This window comes from Pavona decussata, unplaced genomic scaffold (assembly GCF_977016875.1).
Source record: "Pavona decussata unplaced genomic scaffold, jaPavDecu1.1 SCAFFOLD_71, whole genome shotgun sequence".
In the NCBI taxonomy this organism is placed as follows: Eukaryota; Metazoa; Cnidaria; class Anthozoa; order Scleractinia; family Agariciidae; genus Pavona; species Pavona decussata.
Window position 1 is genome coordinate 916,187 of NW_028145490.1, and position 15,004 is coordinate 931,190.

The window sequence follows — 15,004 nt, forward strand, 5'->3', positions numbered from 1 at the left end:
ACATATTAATCAACCTGGTCTTTAATGAGAACAACGCAAGAACAAATTTGAGTAAATACTTTTATTGTGATTATAGAAAAGTGCACGCATACTGAAGCACACTGTTTACTAAACGAATAGTTTGATATTTTTTTCTAGTCTCATTTTAAGCTGTCTCGGAAAATTAGAAAGTTGGTGACTCTATCTTCCCATGCAAACAGCCTTTAGGATCATCACCCAATCCTTTCCCTAAGTGTACGCCGCTTGACATGCCGACAGAATCCCACCAAGGGATACTAAGGAGAACATAGACTCGTGTAAGAAAAAATTAATCGATTTAAAGCTATTAATAAAAACTAAAATTAAATCAAGAAAGATGTTCTGGCTGTAGTCTTGGAGCTTCCTTGCCAGACCTGAAAGACGAAAACAGCAAAAAAGTTACTCATGTTGAGATTAAGCATCCGCAATTTGCTTCAGGGCAGGAGTGCCAAGTGACGGAACACTACATTCCTTAATTGCATTATTGCTGCACTGCCGGCGCTCTGTCAAATTGCGTGTTCAAAAATCAAAGTGTCTTTATCACTCTCGTCGTTTTAGGAGCATTTGTTGTAAGAGGAATGGTACGCATTTTTTGTTTCAGTACATTTTTGAACCAAAAACGTAAATAAAAAAAGCCAATGCTTTACGTGACCTCTTTCAAAAAGCAGTTCTGAGACGAACCTAGACTTAGTACCCAAACACATCCGAGACTTTGACAAATTCGTCGGCAAAACATGACGGAGACTAGGGTAATCAAATACAAGGATCTAACAAGATCCAAAGTCCCCTGCAATAAGATAAAGGCGAGCAAGAGGGTTTTGATAGAGTGTCATAAAACCAAAACCATAGTTATTACTTGCCAATCGATCACAGCAGATGTAACGGAACAATAAACCACTGAATCACAATTCAAGGTTTTGGTTTGGCTTTCTATTGGTTAAGAATATGGCGCGAACCGACTTTGCCAACCAATCACAGAGCGTAGTAAGGCAAAACCAAAGCAATCACCAAATCACTTTCGACACTCAATTCAAAACTTCTCTATTCCTGATAGCGACGTCTATTTACGTACTTGTCATTGTCGACGGGGTTTACGACTTGGCTTGGGTCCGCTTGCCTGGACGTTTGCCACTGGGCCTGCGCCTTGGCTTACGAGTGGGCTTAGGACAGCGGCGCCCGCGACGGCGCCCGCGACATCGTGGTTTACGAGTAGGAGGTGGGTTCCCGCCAGATCCATCACCTTCCACGCCGAAACTCAGGTCGTTCATTTCCCCATTCAGTATATCACTATCCTGGAGTTTATCCAGCTCATCTGAAGTATCAGACCTGGATAGGTCAGCAATGACGGTTTCATCTGTAAAGTTATGGAAGAAGAAGTTTAAGTATGAAAGGGTCCAACTTCCCCTCCCTCGTGTTTAGTTGTGTAAAAAAACGCAGGTACCAGTAACTGATATTCCATGGACTGGACTTCTGATTTAAGGCCGGGAATGGGGACTTCAGGATTAGCAAGTGATATATTTCACAAGCCTGGATAAAGACCAACACAAAAAGAGGAGGCATAGATGCTGTCGCAGACTGTCTCGGACGTTTTACCGAGATTTGACCCCCGAAAGATGTCTTCGACAAAATTGATATTTGCCGCAAATATGCAGTGCGTCACTTTCGAAAACTGATAATTCAGCCGTAAAAATAAACAATAATAACAAAATAACACTAGAGTATTTTGCCCTCGAGACTAGTTTTAGTGTTAACAAAAAATCAATGTTGAGAACATGGCACGTTTTCGTGTACGGTACTGAGCATACATGCATAAACATAAACTTTACTATAAGTCGAATTTGAGTGACACCCATAAAATAAAAATGCAACTGTTTTCTATGTCCGCTAATATATCATTTTAAAATCGTATACTATGATTAAAAAAACTATTTTACATGCAATTATTTAAGTTCAACATTAATCAGACTACAACGCTTAGCCGGGGTAATTGCCTTTGCAAATATCGTCGTCGATCAAATTATAAGATCTTTTCTGAAGAATGCTATTAATTTATAGATGTGCGAACGAAGAGAACAAGATGTAAAGGAGACGTATCTCGTTACCATGGAAATGGGCATAGCATTTCTGTCTTTTTTGTCCTTTTTGTCCCTAGCTAGCTTTGAAGTTTTGTCCTCGAAATCTTCAGTAAACCAAACGATAAAGCTCAAGATGTTTACTCTGAATGACGTTCTTACGTCTTTGAGAAAAGGTATCTCGAGGCGGATTTGTAGACTGAGTTGCACTTCTCATGTTTTAAGTGTGTTTTGTTGAATGAGCATAGGATTTTCCCATATGATGAATTGGATCTTCTGTTACGAATTCAAGCAATCAACATTGCATGTAATTTCAAATTTTTAGAAAATTCTAAACTTTTAACAATAAGCAATCTCTCTTCGATAAAATGATGTGACTGACATTTGTTTATGTCACATTTGGCAGCAGTTATATTTTCTCAAGTAAACATTATCAGTGCCCACCAGGCGGCACAATTCCATGATGAGTATCAAGTTACATTTAGGGACCTGAAACGTTTTCATTGATTTTTTGTTTTGTTTGTTTGTTGGGTTTTTTTTTAGTAAGATACCAGATGTGAGTAATTATTGGAAAATGGGCTTTTTTTCACGTGCCCCCTCGTTATTTTTTTCCGGTTTGTTTCCCATTACGCTGTTGTGTAATCACCGCCTCGCGAGACAGATATTTGAGTGAGTGTGCGTGGAACAAACCGAGCGCCAATATTTTTACTACCATTGATGTCGTTTTTTTAGAAAACCAATCGGGACCCGGCTTATCTGAATTCATTACGTACCTCGAGCAGAAAACTGTTTTGACAATGTTTCATGCAAGCGATTGCTGTAAATAGTCGTGAAATGCCACACAAGATCAGACAGATTTTTTCCACGCATTTGCGAACTGATCGGAAATGTAAGGCGCTGGCTGAGGCAGCACCGTGCACCAATCATGTTGTTATCCGTTGCAATTATTGACTACCAAATGAGATATTTTTTCCACCCACATAACCTGCATCACTAGATTCCCTGACCGCAAAAATACTCATTTTAGAATTTCTTAATAACTGCTCATATCGTACACTCTGCTTTTAAATCTAGCGGTACAGTTGTCGTTAAGAACTACTACTTCGTCCTACTTCGTGGACTGTTAATATGAAATCTATTGTTACAAGCTGAAAATTTTCGAAGGTGGTGAATAAATCAGATTTGTTGCTGAATGCTACTGTATTTACTAGATTAAACACGTGCGAACTAAAACATTTTTGACAATTAGGTAGTGCAACAGAGATGAGTAAACTTGAATCGAATGTATTCGAGTTATGCGCAAAACGCCAACTCAGAGTATGCGATTTAAATCTCTACTTTCCCTCAAGTTTAAATCCAAAGTTTCCCCGCACTAAGAGAGAACAACAAAAAAGGTCCACAAACTCGGCAATTAAACAAAATAAACCAAAATAATGAAAAAACGAGTGCTTAGGGAAAGTTCAATGAAAGAAATCATGGCGCAGTTTGCGTATGCCTCGACTGAAACTTTCAAAATTGTTTTCCACTGTAAAGATAAGTTAGTATTTGCACTGGAAACCTATTTTACGTAATTGGGTTGCAAGAATACACTTGCGTTTCGGGCATAAATTTGCGCTGTTTTGGTAGAGCTTAAACTCCCCCCATTTCAGAACCCTTTATGTTGAGAAAAATAAAAAGTGATGCCCTAGATATTATTATAAAGGACATTATTCTTTCCGACCATTAATTTTTTTCAATAGGATACGAATTTGTGTTCGTCTGAATATTGCTTTTGTATAAAGTTGTTATTTTTTATTTATTAATTAATTAACTCCTTCGGCATTAAGACACTGGAAATGTACTCAGTGTCTTGAATATACTGATATAAGATTAAATACATCAGGAACACTTAAATCGGATTTTAAAAGCGCATGAACGCGAAGAAAATGCTGTTACCAGGAGACCCGCAATAAGCGTTGTAAATTTTAAAAACAACTATTTTTCTACCCAGAACACCCACTCCATATAGGCGGAAAAAATGCAAATTTCTCTAGTAAGTCATGCTGAGTCACCCATAGGGATGCCGTTTTGTTTTCGTCTTTGTTTAGATTGTTTTTTGTTTTTGTTTTTGTTTTTCCCAAGAGATTTTAAGATTAATTACAGAAAGTCTATTTCAAAACATTTAATACCCATTGTCCAATCATTGCTGGATGCGGAAAAATGCTATTTAAACTTAATTTACGAGATAGTGAAAAAAGTAGCAGATCTAGTTTGTCTGTGATCAAATCTCGTCAAATATCTTTCCTTAAGTCACTTTGTTCTGTCAAAAAAAATCCCAACGAAACTGCTCGAACCAAATCGAACGCTTCATTAATCGAACATAATCGAAGTCAATCGAACTGAATCGAACCGAGCAGTTCGAGTAGTTTCGTCGAAAAAAAAAACAATATTTGTCGTTTTCTTTTCATTATGATGCGCTTGTAGCTAGTTGGGTACATAGTGGTCCGAACAAGCTTCTTCAAACTCCTAAACCGACAATACAAGTTAAACCATCTTTAACTGCTTTTGTTGCATGATAGACGGACAAATCCTTTGATAATTTTATTAGTAGAGAAGCCATTGTGACAAGGCATTCAACAGGTTACAACCTTGTAGCTTTAAAAAAAACCTTAATTTACAGCGAGAAGCTTTCCGAGGAATACTTTCGCCGAAATGATTTAAGCTTTGAAAAGAAACATTAGGACTGTAAGCTAAGGTTACTTTTACCAAGGGTTTTTACATCTTTGGCCGACCAACTCTTCGTAGGTACTTCGAATCTTCAAGATGACACTGCCAAACTTTCAAGTGATTGCCATTTTCACAAGCAAGATTTATTTTCCCTTTAATGAAGACTGAATGACAAGGAACTACAAAAAAAGACTTTGCAGAAATTTCGAAAAATTTAGAAGAATTTAACCTTGTGGCTTTAAAAAAAACCCTTAATTTACAGCTAGAAACTTTCCGAAGAATACTTTTGCCGAAATGATCTAAGCTTTGAATAGAAACATTAGGACTGTTAGCTACTGTTAGTTTAACCAAGGGTTTTTACATCTTTGGCCGACCAACTCTTCGTAGGTACTTCGAATCTTCAAGATGACACTGCCAAACTTTCAAGTGATTGGCACTTTCAAAAGCAAGATTTATTTTCCCTTTAACGAAGATCGTATGACAAGGGACTACAAAAAAGACTTTGCAGAAATTTATGTCTCAAAATATAAAAGGCTGGTATATCAAAGATAAATGCATGAATAATTAAGCCGGAAAACGGCTTGAACAAGAGAGAAGTAGTTTACCTTCCACAAGCCCTTCCAGCTTTTTTGCCGGATCATATTTTACTCTTTTTGTTAAAGTCTTCGCCCAAGCAACAGAGATGAAAAGTAAAATCACAATGGCAATCTTCATTTTTTTCGCCGTCGAAGCAGCTCCCTGTTAGCTGTAGCTTCGTGAACTGATGACTGCCAACGCTCGATAGGCTTCAAGAGTTTCTAATTGAAATTCTTAAAGCCAATTAACCTCTAAATTCTCCTTGTGATGTAAATTCATAGTCATGCACACAAGTTCTAAGAATAGAGTCCCATCTAATACTGTACGTCGTTGATATATCACAAAATTCTCACAACTGACATTGTAAGTACTGTAAGATCGTTTGCAATGAGAATTTACATCACAAGCTAGAAAACGGGTTAATGCGCACAGGCGTGCACTAATAATTGTCTCCGTATGTTATTGTTTCAAAGCGGAAAAAAGCGGAAAAAATTGTTGACCCCCGCTTTCTCGAACACTCCATGGGCACAGAAATTTGTACGAGAATAGCGGGAGATTAAGAAACTCAAAACAGTGCAAACAGTTTTAAATTTGAAGGGAACGGGATTTGAGCAGAGTGGTTCGGAAAACTCGCAAAGGCCTATTATACTCTACTGTATGTAAGTCATCATTGCCGTGTTGCGATGGAAAGGGACTTAAACAATTGTTATTTTACCCGCCGGCACATGTTTCCAGAAAATAATTTCTGTCAATGCAGCCTGGAGACAAATGACGAAGCGTTTTTGTTTTTGTTTTCATAAGCTGCAGATGACGCAAGCCATGTACTTTGACCTTCATGTGCTTAATTCTCACTTATTATGATATAAGCAATTCTTTTACCCGCAAAAAGTTTCTTTTATTTTTTTTGCGGCACAAGTTGCAGAAAAATTGCTTGGGCAACATGTCCTAATGTGAACATGTCTCGCAATTTTGTTATTGTTGTTTTGGAGGGGGTAGGGGTAGGGCGTATCCGCAATTCTTTGAGAAGTAGACTAGGGCACCTCTTGCTGCAACATAAACGTTGCGTCTTGCGAGACATATTCATTTCAGGTCTTGTGACACTCAGCAAATTTTCGTACTGCTTAACTTGCAACGGCGCGAAAAAATTGTGAGAAACGTTTCACGAAGTGCCCAGTGTAAGACAGTTCTAAAATCTTTCAGTGTGATAGGAACCACAAAAGTAATTTTAGAGCATTCAAGGGTTTCTCCGCACCATGTCACGTGTCAAAATACGTTAACAGAGAGATTTAGAATCGCGTTTACGGCAAACGTGAGATTCGCTTTTATATTTTTTTGAAACAATGGGTATATAGAATAGCGCAGAATAATTCTGGCCTTTGATGCTTAGCAAAACTACTCAATTTTATTGACAAACTGGAAACAGCGAGGGGCAAATGTAGGATAAACATGATCACGTGGTCATTTCTGCCGTTTGCCGTAAACGTAACTCTAATAGCACGCTCTGTTCACGTGATAATTAAAGTCGAACTACTGCATCATCTGGAAACTCGTTTAAGGCACAAACGCAAAATGCGCACTTCATTAACCGGACTCTCAACCTTGTGCGAGAAAATGTTCATAAAAACATTCCTCCTGACTGTTATCACTCTTTCTTGTGAAGTGGTGAAATTTTGTTTTGTTTTCTTTTGTTTTGTTTTGTTGCTTTTTTGTGTAATCAGGGAAACATTGTACATAACGAACTTCGTCATTGTAAACAACTTCATCCAACTTATTATAAATTCAACCCGTCGATGATAGCTGGAACTGTTGAAACGCGTTTTATATTCATGACAGAAAAAACTTGTTTCATGAGCTTTTACAAATTAATTGTTTAAAATAATCAACATCTTAAACCTCCTGCCTCCTTCCAATAAGAATGGTAAAGCAGATTCAAAGAATCACATGCAAAACAGCTGCGTCAAGTTCGCCGCTTACAAAGAGTAAAATGAGGCTTCGATTCCTGGGATATATCTCTTGTTAGTGCTTCGCTAAAAAAACTTGAAGTTAAATCTCGTAATTGTAGTTGCACTCGTACTAGAATGTGGAGGTCTCTCTTGTCGGAGAAGACGAGAGGCGGTCTGCTCATTGAGGAGAAAGAAGAAGGTCTGGCACTGTTGTAGTTCTTAAGAGGATTAATTAAATGCAGCTAGGACTAGCCTATTTGTGCATTGTTGAATATCTGGTTAGAAAAGCTCGATACACTGTATTTTGAAAACAAAATGCCGTTGTAAAACTTTTCTTGGCAGGCGTTTCTTTTCCCATGTGTGAGACATGTTGCTGTGAGGTCTTCGGGCACGAGGCCGATCTAATGGGAAAGGCCGACAACCAACGGTGAAGGGGGGAGTGAACAGACGTTCTTTGGACCGTCACAATGGAGACTGGGGAGAATTATCGTCAAAGCGAGGCTGTGGAAAGTACAGATCTCCCAGAGCTTGAACACGAATAATGGGAGAAAACAATAAGACAAGCAATGATTTGAAAACCGATGACTTTAAAAGCTGGAAGAAGCCTGAGCTACAAACATGGCTTCGAATTCATAGGCTTAAAGTGACCGGGACGAAAGAGGAGTTTGTGGTTCGAGTGAAAAATGAGAAACGAGCGGCACTGAATCCGAATTCAATTTGCACGTCGGCAGGGTCACGAGTCCAGGTCCCTCGAGGTAGCTCTGTATTGTTGTGTACTGTTACGTAACAGCTGGAAAGGGAAAGTTTTAAATGGAAAGCCAGTGACATTACATAGGCTGCCTGTCGACTTAAAACTGGTACACAAAAGCCAGTATTACTTTAATTATCTTTGGGAAACGGGTTGCAAACTCGAGAAAGATGGCCATGTTTTTCGCATATGCACTGGAAAAATTAGATCACTCGCTTCTTTTTTCTTGGCCAGATTGGGGCAAAATTCTGATGTTTGAACAAGGGTACGTTGTCAAGCAGATGGTATAGTTTCACCAGAACACAGCAACTGAAAATCCCCGGTCACATTCCCCCCTCCCGCCGCAATGTTTGTTTCTAAGCATACGTTCAGCTATCAGGCGAAAGTTGAAAACAATCTCCCGTTATTTTCACTTCTCATTTAAGGAGGCCATGGTACATATAAATCAATGAACCTGGTTTTTAAGTGAACAACGCTAGAACACATTTGAGTTAATATTTTTATTGTGATTTAAAAAAGTGCACGCATATAAACGTATTGTTTACTAAACGAATAGTTTGTTTTTCTTCTAGTCTCATTTTCAGCTGTTTTAGCGACGGTCACAGAAGTTTGTCTGTCTCCGAAAATTAGAAACGTGGTGTCAACAGCCAAACACAGACTCTAACCAATCTCGTTCTCAGGATCTCTCTGCCCCCAAGGGCGAGAGAGGAGTGGGAAGAAGAGAGACCCTGGGAACGAGGCTGGATTCTAACTTCCTAAGCAAACAGCTTTTGGGCTCATCACCCAATCTGTTCCCTAAGTGCACGCTTGACATTCAGCGAGGTATAATTAGGAGAACACATTCTCATCTAAGAAAAAGTAGTCGATTTAAAGCTATTAATAACAATCAAAATCAAATCTAGAAAAACGCTCTGGCTGTAGTCATCGAGCTTCCTTGCCAGACCTGAAAGACGAAAACAGATAAACAGTATTACTCATGATGTGATAAGCTTTAAGTCAGATGCCAAGTGACGGAACACTACATCCCTTAATTGTTTCTGATTCCTAATTAAGTGCACTGTCGCCGCTCTGTCAAATTGCGTCTTTATTATATTACGTGTCGTTATTTTTCGTTATGACGGGCGAAAATACACATTGCAAAGCCGGGATTCAGCGCGAGTTTTTCCGCTTAAAAAATACCGACGGACTAATTTTGTAAGTTCTTAGACTCTTGTCGTTTCAGGAGCATTTGTTGTATGAGAATTGGTACGTATTTACTTATTTCAGAACATTATTAACCAAAAACGTAAAAAAGAACAATACATGACGTTATCCTGTTTAAAAAGAGTTGGACGAACCCAGACTTAGTACCCAAACTCATCTGAGACTTCGAAAACTTCTTCAGGTAACATGATAGTGACTGGGGTAATCAAATAAAAGGATCTAACAAGATCCAAAGTCCCCTGTAACAAGATAAAGGCGATCAATCCAATGCATAACAGAGACAATTTTCAGGTTTTTGATTGAGTGTCATAAAACCAAAACCATAGTTATAACTTTGACCAATGACAACAGACGTAAACAGAACAATGAACTAATCACAACTTGTGATTGGTTCATTGCGATGTTCACGCTTCTGCTGCTCAGATTCGAAGCAAGTACGATATGGTTTTGGTTTGGCTTTCTATTGGTTTAGAATATGGCGCGAACTTTGCCAACCAATCGCAGAGCGCAGTGAGGCAAAACCAAAGCAATCTATTACTTTCGACACTCAATTAAAAGCTTCTCTATACTTAAAAGCTACATTTTACGTACTTGTCAGTCTTGACAGGGTTTACGCCTATCACTTGGCTTGGGTGGCTTGCCTGGACGGACGTTGGTTGCGACTGAGCCTTCGCTTGGCGCACGCGTGGGCTTGCGACAGGGCCCACGAGGAGGATTTGGGTTCTCGCCAGATCCATCGCCTTCCACGCCGAAACTCAGGTCGTTCATTTCTCCATTCATTATATCACTATCCTGGAGTTTATCCAGCTCTTCTGAAGCATCAGATCTGGATTGGTCAGGGATGACGATTTCATCTGTAAATTATAAAAGAAGAAGTTTCGGTATGAAAGGGTCTTAATTTACCTCCATCGTGTTTAGTTGTGCAAATCTCGCAGGTACTAGTAACCGGTATTTTAAGGACTGGACTTCTGATTTAAGGATTAGGGACTTGAGGATTTCTTTTAAGCATAGCAAGCTGTGTATTTCACAAGCCTGGATGAAGGCAAAAACAAAAAAGAGACGGCGTAGGTACAGTTTCAGACATTTTACAGAGATTTTAAGCTCTGAAAGATGTTTCGACATCACTGATATTTGCATCTTTTTCATTTCGAAAACTGATAATTCAGCTGTAAAAATAAACAATAATAACAAACTCAGACAAGTGTAATTTGCCCTTGAGACTAGTTTAGTGTTAATAAAAAGTCAACGTTGAGAACATGGCAAGTTTTCATGTATTCCAATTCTATAAATTAAAATCAACGGAGCAGGCATACATAAACATAAGCTTTATTTGAACTTGAATTTGAGTGACAAGGCGGTGTCTTTGAGTAAAATACAACAATCAACAACTTTAGCTTGCCAACAAGGCTTACTATGTACAGTTACTTATCGGTGTCACCGATAAGATACGAATACAGTACTTATCTGATATAGAATTATAATATCGTATATTATGACAGGGTAGTAAATTGTCTTTGATCAACTCAGTAAGATCTTGTCTGACGATTGCTATTCACAAATGTGCAAACAAGCGGCTGGTATATGAGACGTATCTCGTTAGCATGGCAACAAACACTGAGCATTCTGTCTTTTTTGTCTTTTTTATTATCCCTTTGCAAAACAGTTTTTTTTTTTCGCGAAATCTTTAGGACAACGATAGGATATCATTATTTTAACTATCGAGACGTTTTTCTCAGAATGGCCTTTTCAAGTCTTTGTCAAAAGAGATTTGTAGTCTTGCGATTTTCAGTGTCCGTTGTTTTAAATATGTTTTGTTGAATGAGCATAGGATTTTCCATATAATGAATGTGCTTAAAGGTATGAGGTAAAAGACAACCTGGATCTCCTGTTACGAATTCAAGTAATCAACATTGCATGTATTTTGAAAATTTCAGAAATTTCTAAATTTTTAACAATAGCAAAAACTCTCTTCTATAAAATGATGCCAACAGCATTTATTTTCATCGTATTTGGCAGCAGTTATCTTTTCTCAAGCAAACCTTGGTAGTACCCAGCAGGCGCACAACTTTTTTTTAAATTTATTTTTTTTACCACGAGCTTTTAAAAGATGTTTGGTTTCCCAGACATAGTTTGAAATAAAATGCCAGATGTGAAAAATGATTGGAAAATGGGCTGCGTTACCTTGTCGTGTAAACCCTCGCGAGACAGATTTTAACACGCGTGTACATGACAAACCGAGCGTCATTTTTTTATTTTTTTATTTTTTTTTTTATTTTTTTAGCATCGAAGTCGTTTACTGGAAACAATTCTGGAATTCACACACCTCGAACAGGTAAATATTTTGACGATATTTCATGCAAGCATGACAATAAACTTTGTACAATGACGTGTAATGATAGATCAGATGCGTTTGCGCGGAAACACGTTTGCGTTTGCGTGTTTGTACCGTGCACCAATCATGTTGTCACACGTTGTTGACTACCCACCGGGAAACAATTTTCCACCCACATCACCTGCTCCATTATATTCCTCGACCACAAAAAATATTTCTGCATTTCAGAGATTCTTATATGATTGTTCTCATTGTATGCTCTGCTTTCAAACCAAGCGGTACAGTTGTCGTCAACTACACTAGAAAAATTTACTTCGCGGGCTCTTGAAATATGAAGATAAGAAAATATTCATCAGTGGTGAATAAATAAGATTTGTTGCTGAATGCTATCATATTTACTAAGCTAAACACCTCTTCTTCTCCTCTTCACTTAATTTGTGTCAACTGAATTTTATGCGCGCTTTGTAATGGTACGCCAGTCGCCCCACTCATAATTTCATCAGTTTTGACCGGCGATGTTCGAACCGTTCTTGGCAGTTGGGTAGTGAAGCAGGGAAGCAAAAGATCCTTGAATGCACGCATACATGAGTAAACTTGAATCGAATGTCTTCGAGTTATGTGCAAAAGACCAGCTCAGACTATGCAATTAAAATTTCTACTTTGCCCGAAGGTTAAATTCCAAGTTTCCCCGCAGAAAGAGAGAAGACCAAAAAGGTCCACAAACTCGGTAAACAAAATAAGAAAAAATAACGAAAAGACGAGTACGTAGGGAAAGTTTAATGAAGGACTTCTACATCTATCTACAGTTATTTAGTCAGTAAAAATCATCACAGCTTGGGTATGCCTCGAACTGAAACTTTCAAAATTGTTCTTCCTTGTAAGGTTGAAGTTAGTATTTGCACTGTAAACACTATTTGACGTAATTGGGCTGCAGGAAGACACAAGTGTTTGGGGGTATAAATTTGCACGATTTTGCTAGAGCTTTCAGAATCCTTATTAAGAAATGAAAAATAAAAAGTGATTAGATTACTGACCAGGGATCATTTTTTTCCGATCATTAAATTCTTTTTGAACTTTTGATTAATTTAAGTTCAAAACACGTAAAGACATCTGATTTGTTGACCCGGGGCGGGAAGATGGAGTGAGTCAAACCAACTAGCTAGAAATGTCCAGCTGTTGCAGTGTTAGCCCGATCTGTACGACGAAAGGTTGGTCACTGTTCAGTTTGTGTAAAAGGAGGTACGACGTTCTTGTTAAGATTTTGAGCTTCTTTACGTGCGTCTGAATGATATTTTTCACGTTTCGTCTCACGCTGTGGTTGGTTGCTTGTACTAAATTAATCAGTATAAAAATCGACGCTGTTCGGAATTTTAGAGAAGTCCGAAGACAGTTTTTGTTGATTTATTTAACAATTAACAGTCTTTCGACAATCACTGTGCTGAGCAATATACTGATATCAAGGAATACCTATATCGGATTTTTAAAGCACACAGTGTAAGCAAGGAAAATACCAGTATCAGGCGATGCATAATAAATAAGCGTTGTGAATTTTAAAACCAACTATGTTCCTACCAGAACACCCACTCCATGTAGGCGGAAAAATGTAATTTTCTATGGTAGACCACGCTGAGGTCACTTACCTGGGAAGCCGTTTTGTCTTTTTTTTCTTCTCAGGGGGCTTTGTAAGATTAAATATAGCAAATCGATTTCAAAACATTTCATCCCACTTGTCCAATTCATTGTTGAATGCGGAAAAAATGTTAATTAAACTTAATTTACGAGATAATGGTAAAAGACCCGATCTAGTTTGTCTGTGATCAAATCTTGTCAAATATCTTTCCCTTAATACTCGGCATACAGTCACTGACTGTTCCGTCAAAAAAAAAACAGTATTTGTTGTTTCCGTTTTTCATTGTGGTGCACTTTTAGCTAGGGGGACTTGTTATGTCAAATATACTGGAAATAGGGGTCCGAACAAGCTTCTGCAAGCTCATAAACCGACAGTACAAGTTAAACCATCTTTAATTGCTTTTGTTGAAGTAAATTTATTTCCGTGAAATAGACAGAAAAATCCTTTGATAATTTTTTTAGTAGAGGAGCAACTTTCAGTGACGTGGCATTCAACAGGTTGATGGACAAACTCTACTGAATGTTAGTAACCTGACTTTTCGTGGCTCATACAACACTCCGAGAGATTCTTTTGCCGAAATGATGCAAGCTTTGACCAGAAGTTTAGGACTGCTAGTTTTACCAAGGGTTTTTTCGTCTCCGGCAAATTAAGTCTTCGTGGGTACTTTGAATCTTCAAGATGGCACTAACAAAACTTTCAAGTAATTGACCGGCTTTCAAAAGCAGAATTGATTGTCCGTCTAACGAAGATTGCATGACACTAGGAGCTAGAAAAAAAATTTGTCTCAAAATGTAAAAGGCTGCCAGTATAGCGAAGATAGATGCATGAATAATTAAGAAAGCGGCTTGAACAAGAGAGAAGTAGTTTTACCTTCCACAAGCCCTCCCAGCTTTTTTGCTGGATCATCTTTCACTGTTTCTTTTAAGGTCCTCGCCCAAGAAACAGAGATGAAAAGTAAAATCACAATGGCAATCTTCATTTTCTTCGCCGTCGAAGCAGCTCCCTGTTAGCTGTAGCTTTGTGAAGTAATGACTGGCAAAGCTCGGTAGGTTTCAAGAGTTTTGAAAACCAAATTCTAATTTGAATTCTTAAAGCCAATTAACCTCTAAATTCTCCTTCTGATGTCAATACATAGTCATGCACACAAGTGCTGAGAATAGGGAGTCCCATCAAATCATGGTATTGCGTGTTGATATAACACAAAATTCTCACAACTGACATTATAAATACTGTAAGAGTGTTTGCATTGAGAATTAATATCACGAGCTTAGAGACATGCACAAATAATTGTCTCCGTGGGGCACGGTTTCAAAGCGGAAAAAATTGTTCTGATACATACTCATCCCCCGCTTTCTTGAAAGCTCAAAGGACACAAAAATTCGTCCGAGAGAAGCAGGAGATTGAATAACTCAGCAATGTATTGAAAACACTGCAAACAGTTTCAAATGACCAGGGTGGTTCTGGAAACTCGCGGAGGCCTATTATACTGTACCATATGAAAGTCACCATTACCATGTTGCGACAGAAAGGGACTTTAATTTTTTTTTTTTTTTTTAACACCCGCTGGCAGATGTTTCTGGTCAATATTTTCTGTGAATGCAGTCTAATAGGCACAGCGCAAAAAAAAGCAGATTACGCAAGCCATTTACTTTGACCTACATGTGCTTATCTTATCTCACTAAGCTATTTTTTTCGCACAAAATGTCTTGCAATTTGTTGCGGCAACTTTATCCAACTGATTATAAATTCAACCTGACACGACAGCTGAAACTGTTG

The 15,004-nt window shown here is 38.2% G+C and overlaps 2 protein-coding genes across 2 annotated transcripts; both read right to left on the bottom strand.

The window, feature by feature from the left end:
* Window positions 1-46: 46 nt before the first annotated feature.
* LOC146477206 (uncharacterized) lies at window positions 47-5,596 on the bottom strand. Its single transcript, XM_085113496.1, has 3 exons — window positions 5,402-5,596; window positions 1,091-1,372; window positions 47-392 (listed from the first exon to the last, which is right to left on the bottom strand). The coding sequence occupies exons 1-2, from the start codon at window positions 5,508-5,510 to the stop codon at window positions 1,110-1,112; spliced, it is 372 nt and encodes a 123-aa protein (XP_084969622.1). The 5' UTR covers window positions 5,511-5,596; the 3' UTR covers window positions 47-392; window positions 1,091-1,109.
* A 2,952-nt stretch (window positions 5,597-8,548) lies between these two features.
* On the bottom strand, window positions 8,549-14,303 carry LOC146477207 (uncharacterized). Its single transcript, XM_085113497.1, has 3 exons — window positions 14,099-14,303; window positions 9,858-10,120; window positions 8,549-9,006 (listed from the first exon to the last, which is right to left on the bottom strand). Exons 1-2 carry the CDS (start codon window positions 14,205-14,207, stop codon window positions 9,861-9,863), a joined length of 369 nt encoding a protein of 122 aa, XP_084969623.1. The 5' UTR covers window positions 14,208-14,303; the 3' UTR covers window positions 8,549-9,006; window positions 9,858-9,860.
* Between the last annotated feature and the right edge of the window lie 701 nt (window positions 14,304-15,004).

Bases quoted from the DNA above. Each gene is read 5' to 3' on its own strand.
- LOC146477206 (XM_085113496.1), bottom strand. From the start codon at position 5,510: ATGAAGATTGCCATTGTGATTTTACTTTTCATCTCTGTTGCTTGGGCG. The intron at 1,373-5,401 runs GTAAACTACTTC...ATAACTTTACAG, and splicing joins GCTGGAAGGGCTTGTGGAAG to ATGAAACCGTCATTGCTGAC.
- LOC146477207 (XM_085113497.1), bottom strand. From the start codon at position 14,207: ATGAAGATTGCCATTGTGATTTTACTTTTCATCTCTGTTTCTTGGGCG. The intron at 10,121-14,098 runs GTAAAACTACTT...TATAATTTACAG, and splicing joins GCTGGGAGGGCTTGTGGAAG to ATGAAATCGTCATCCCTGAC.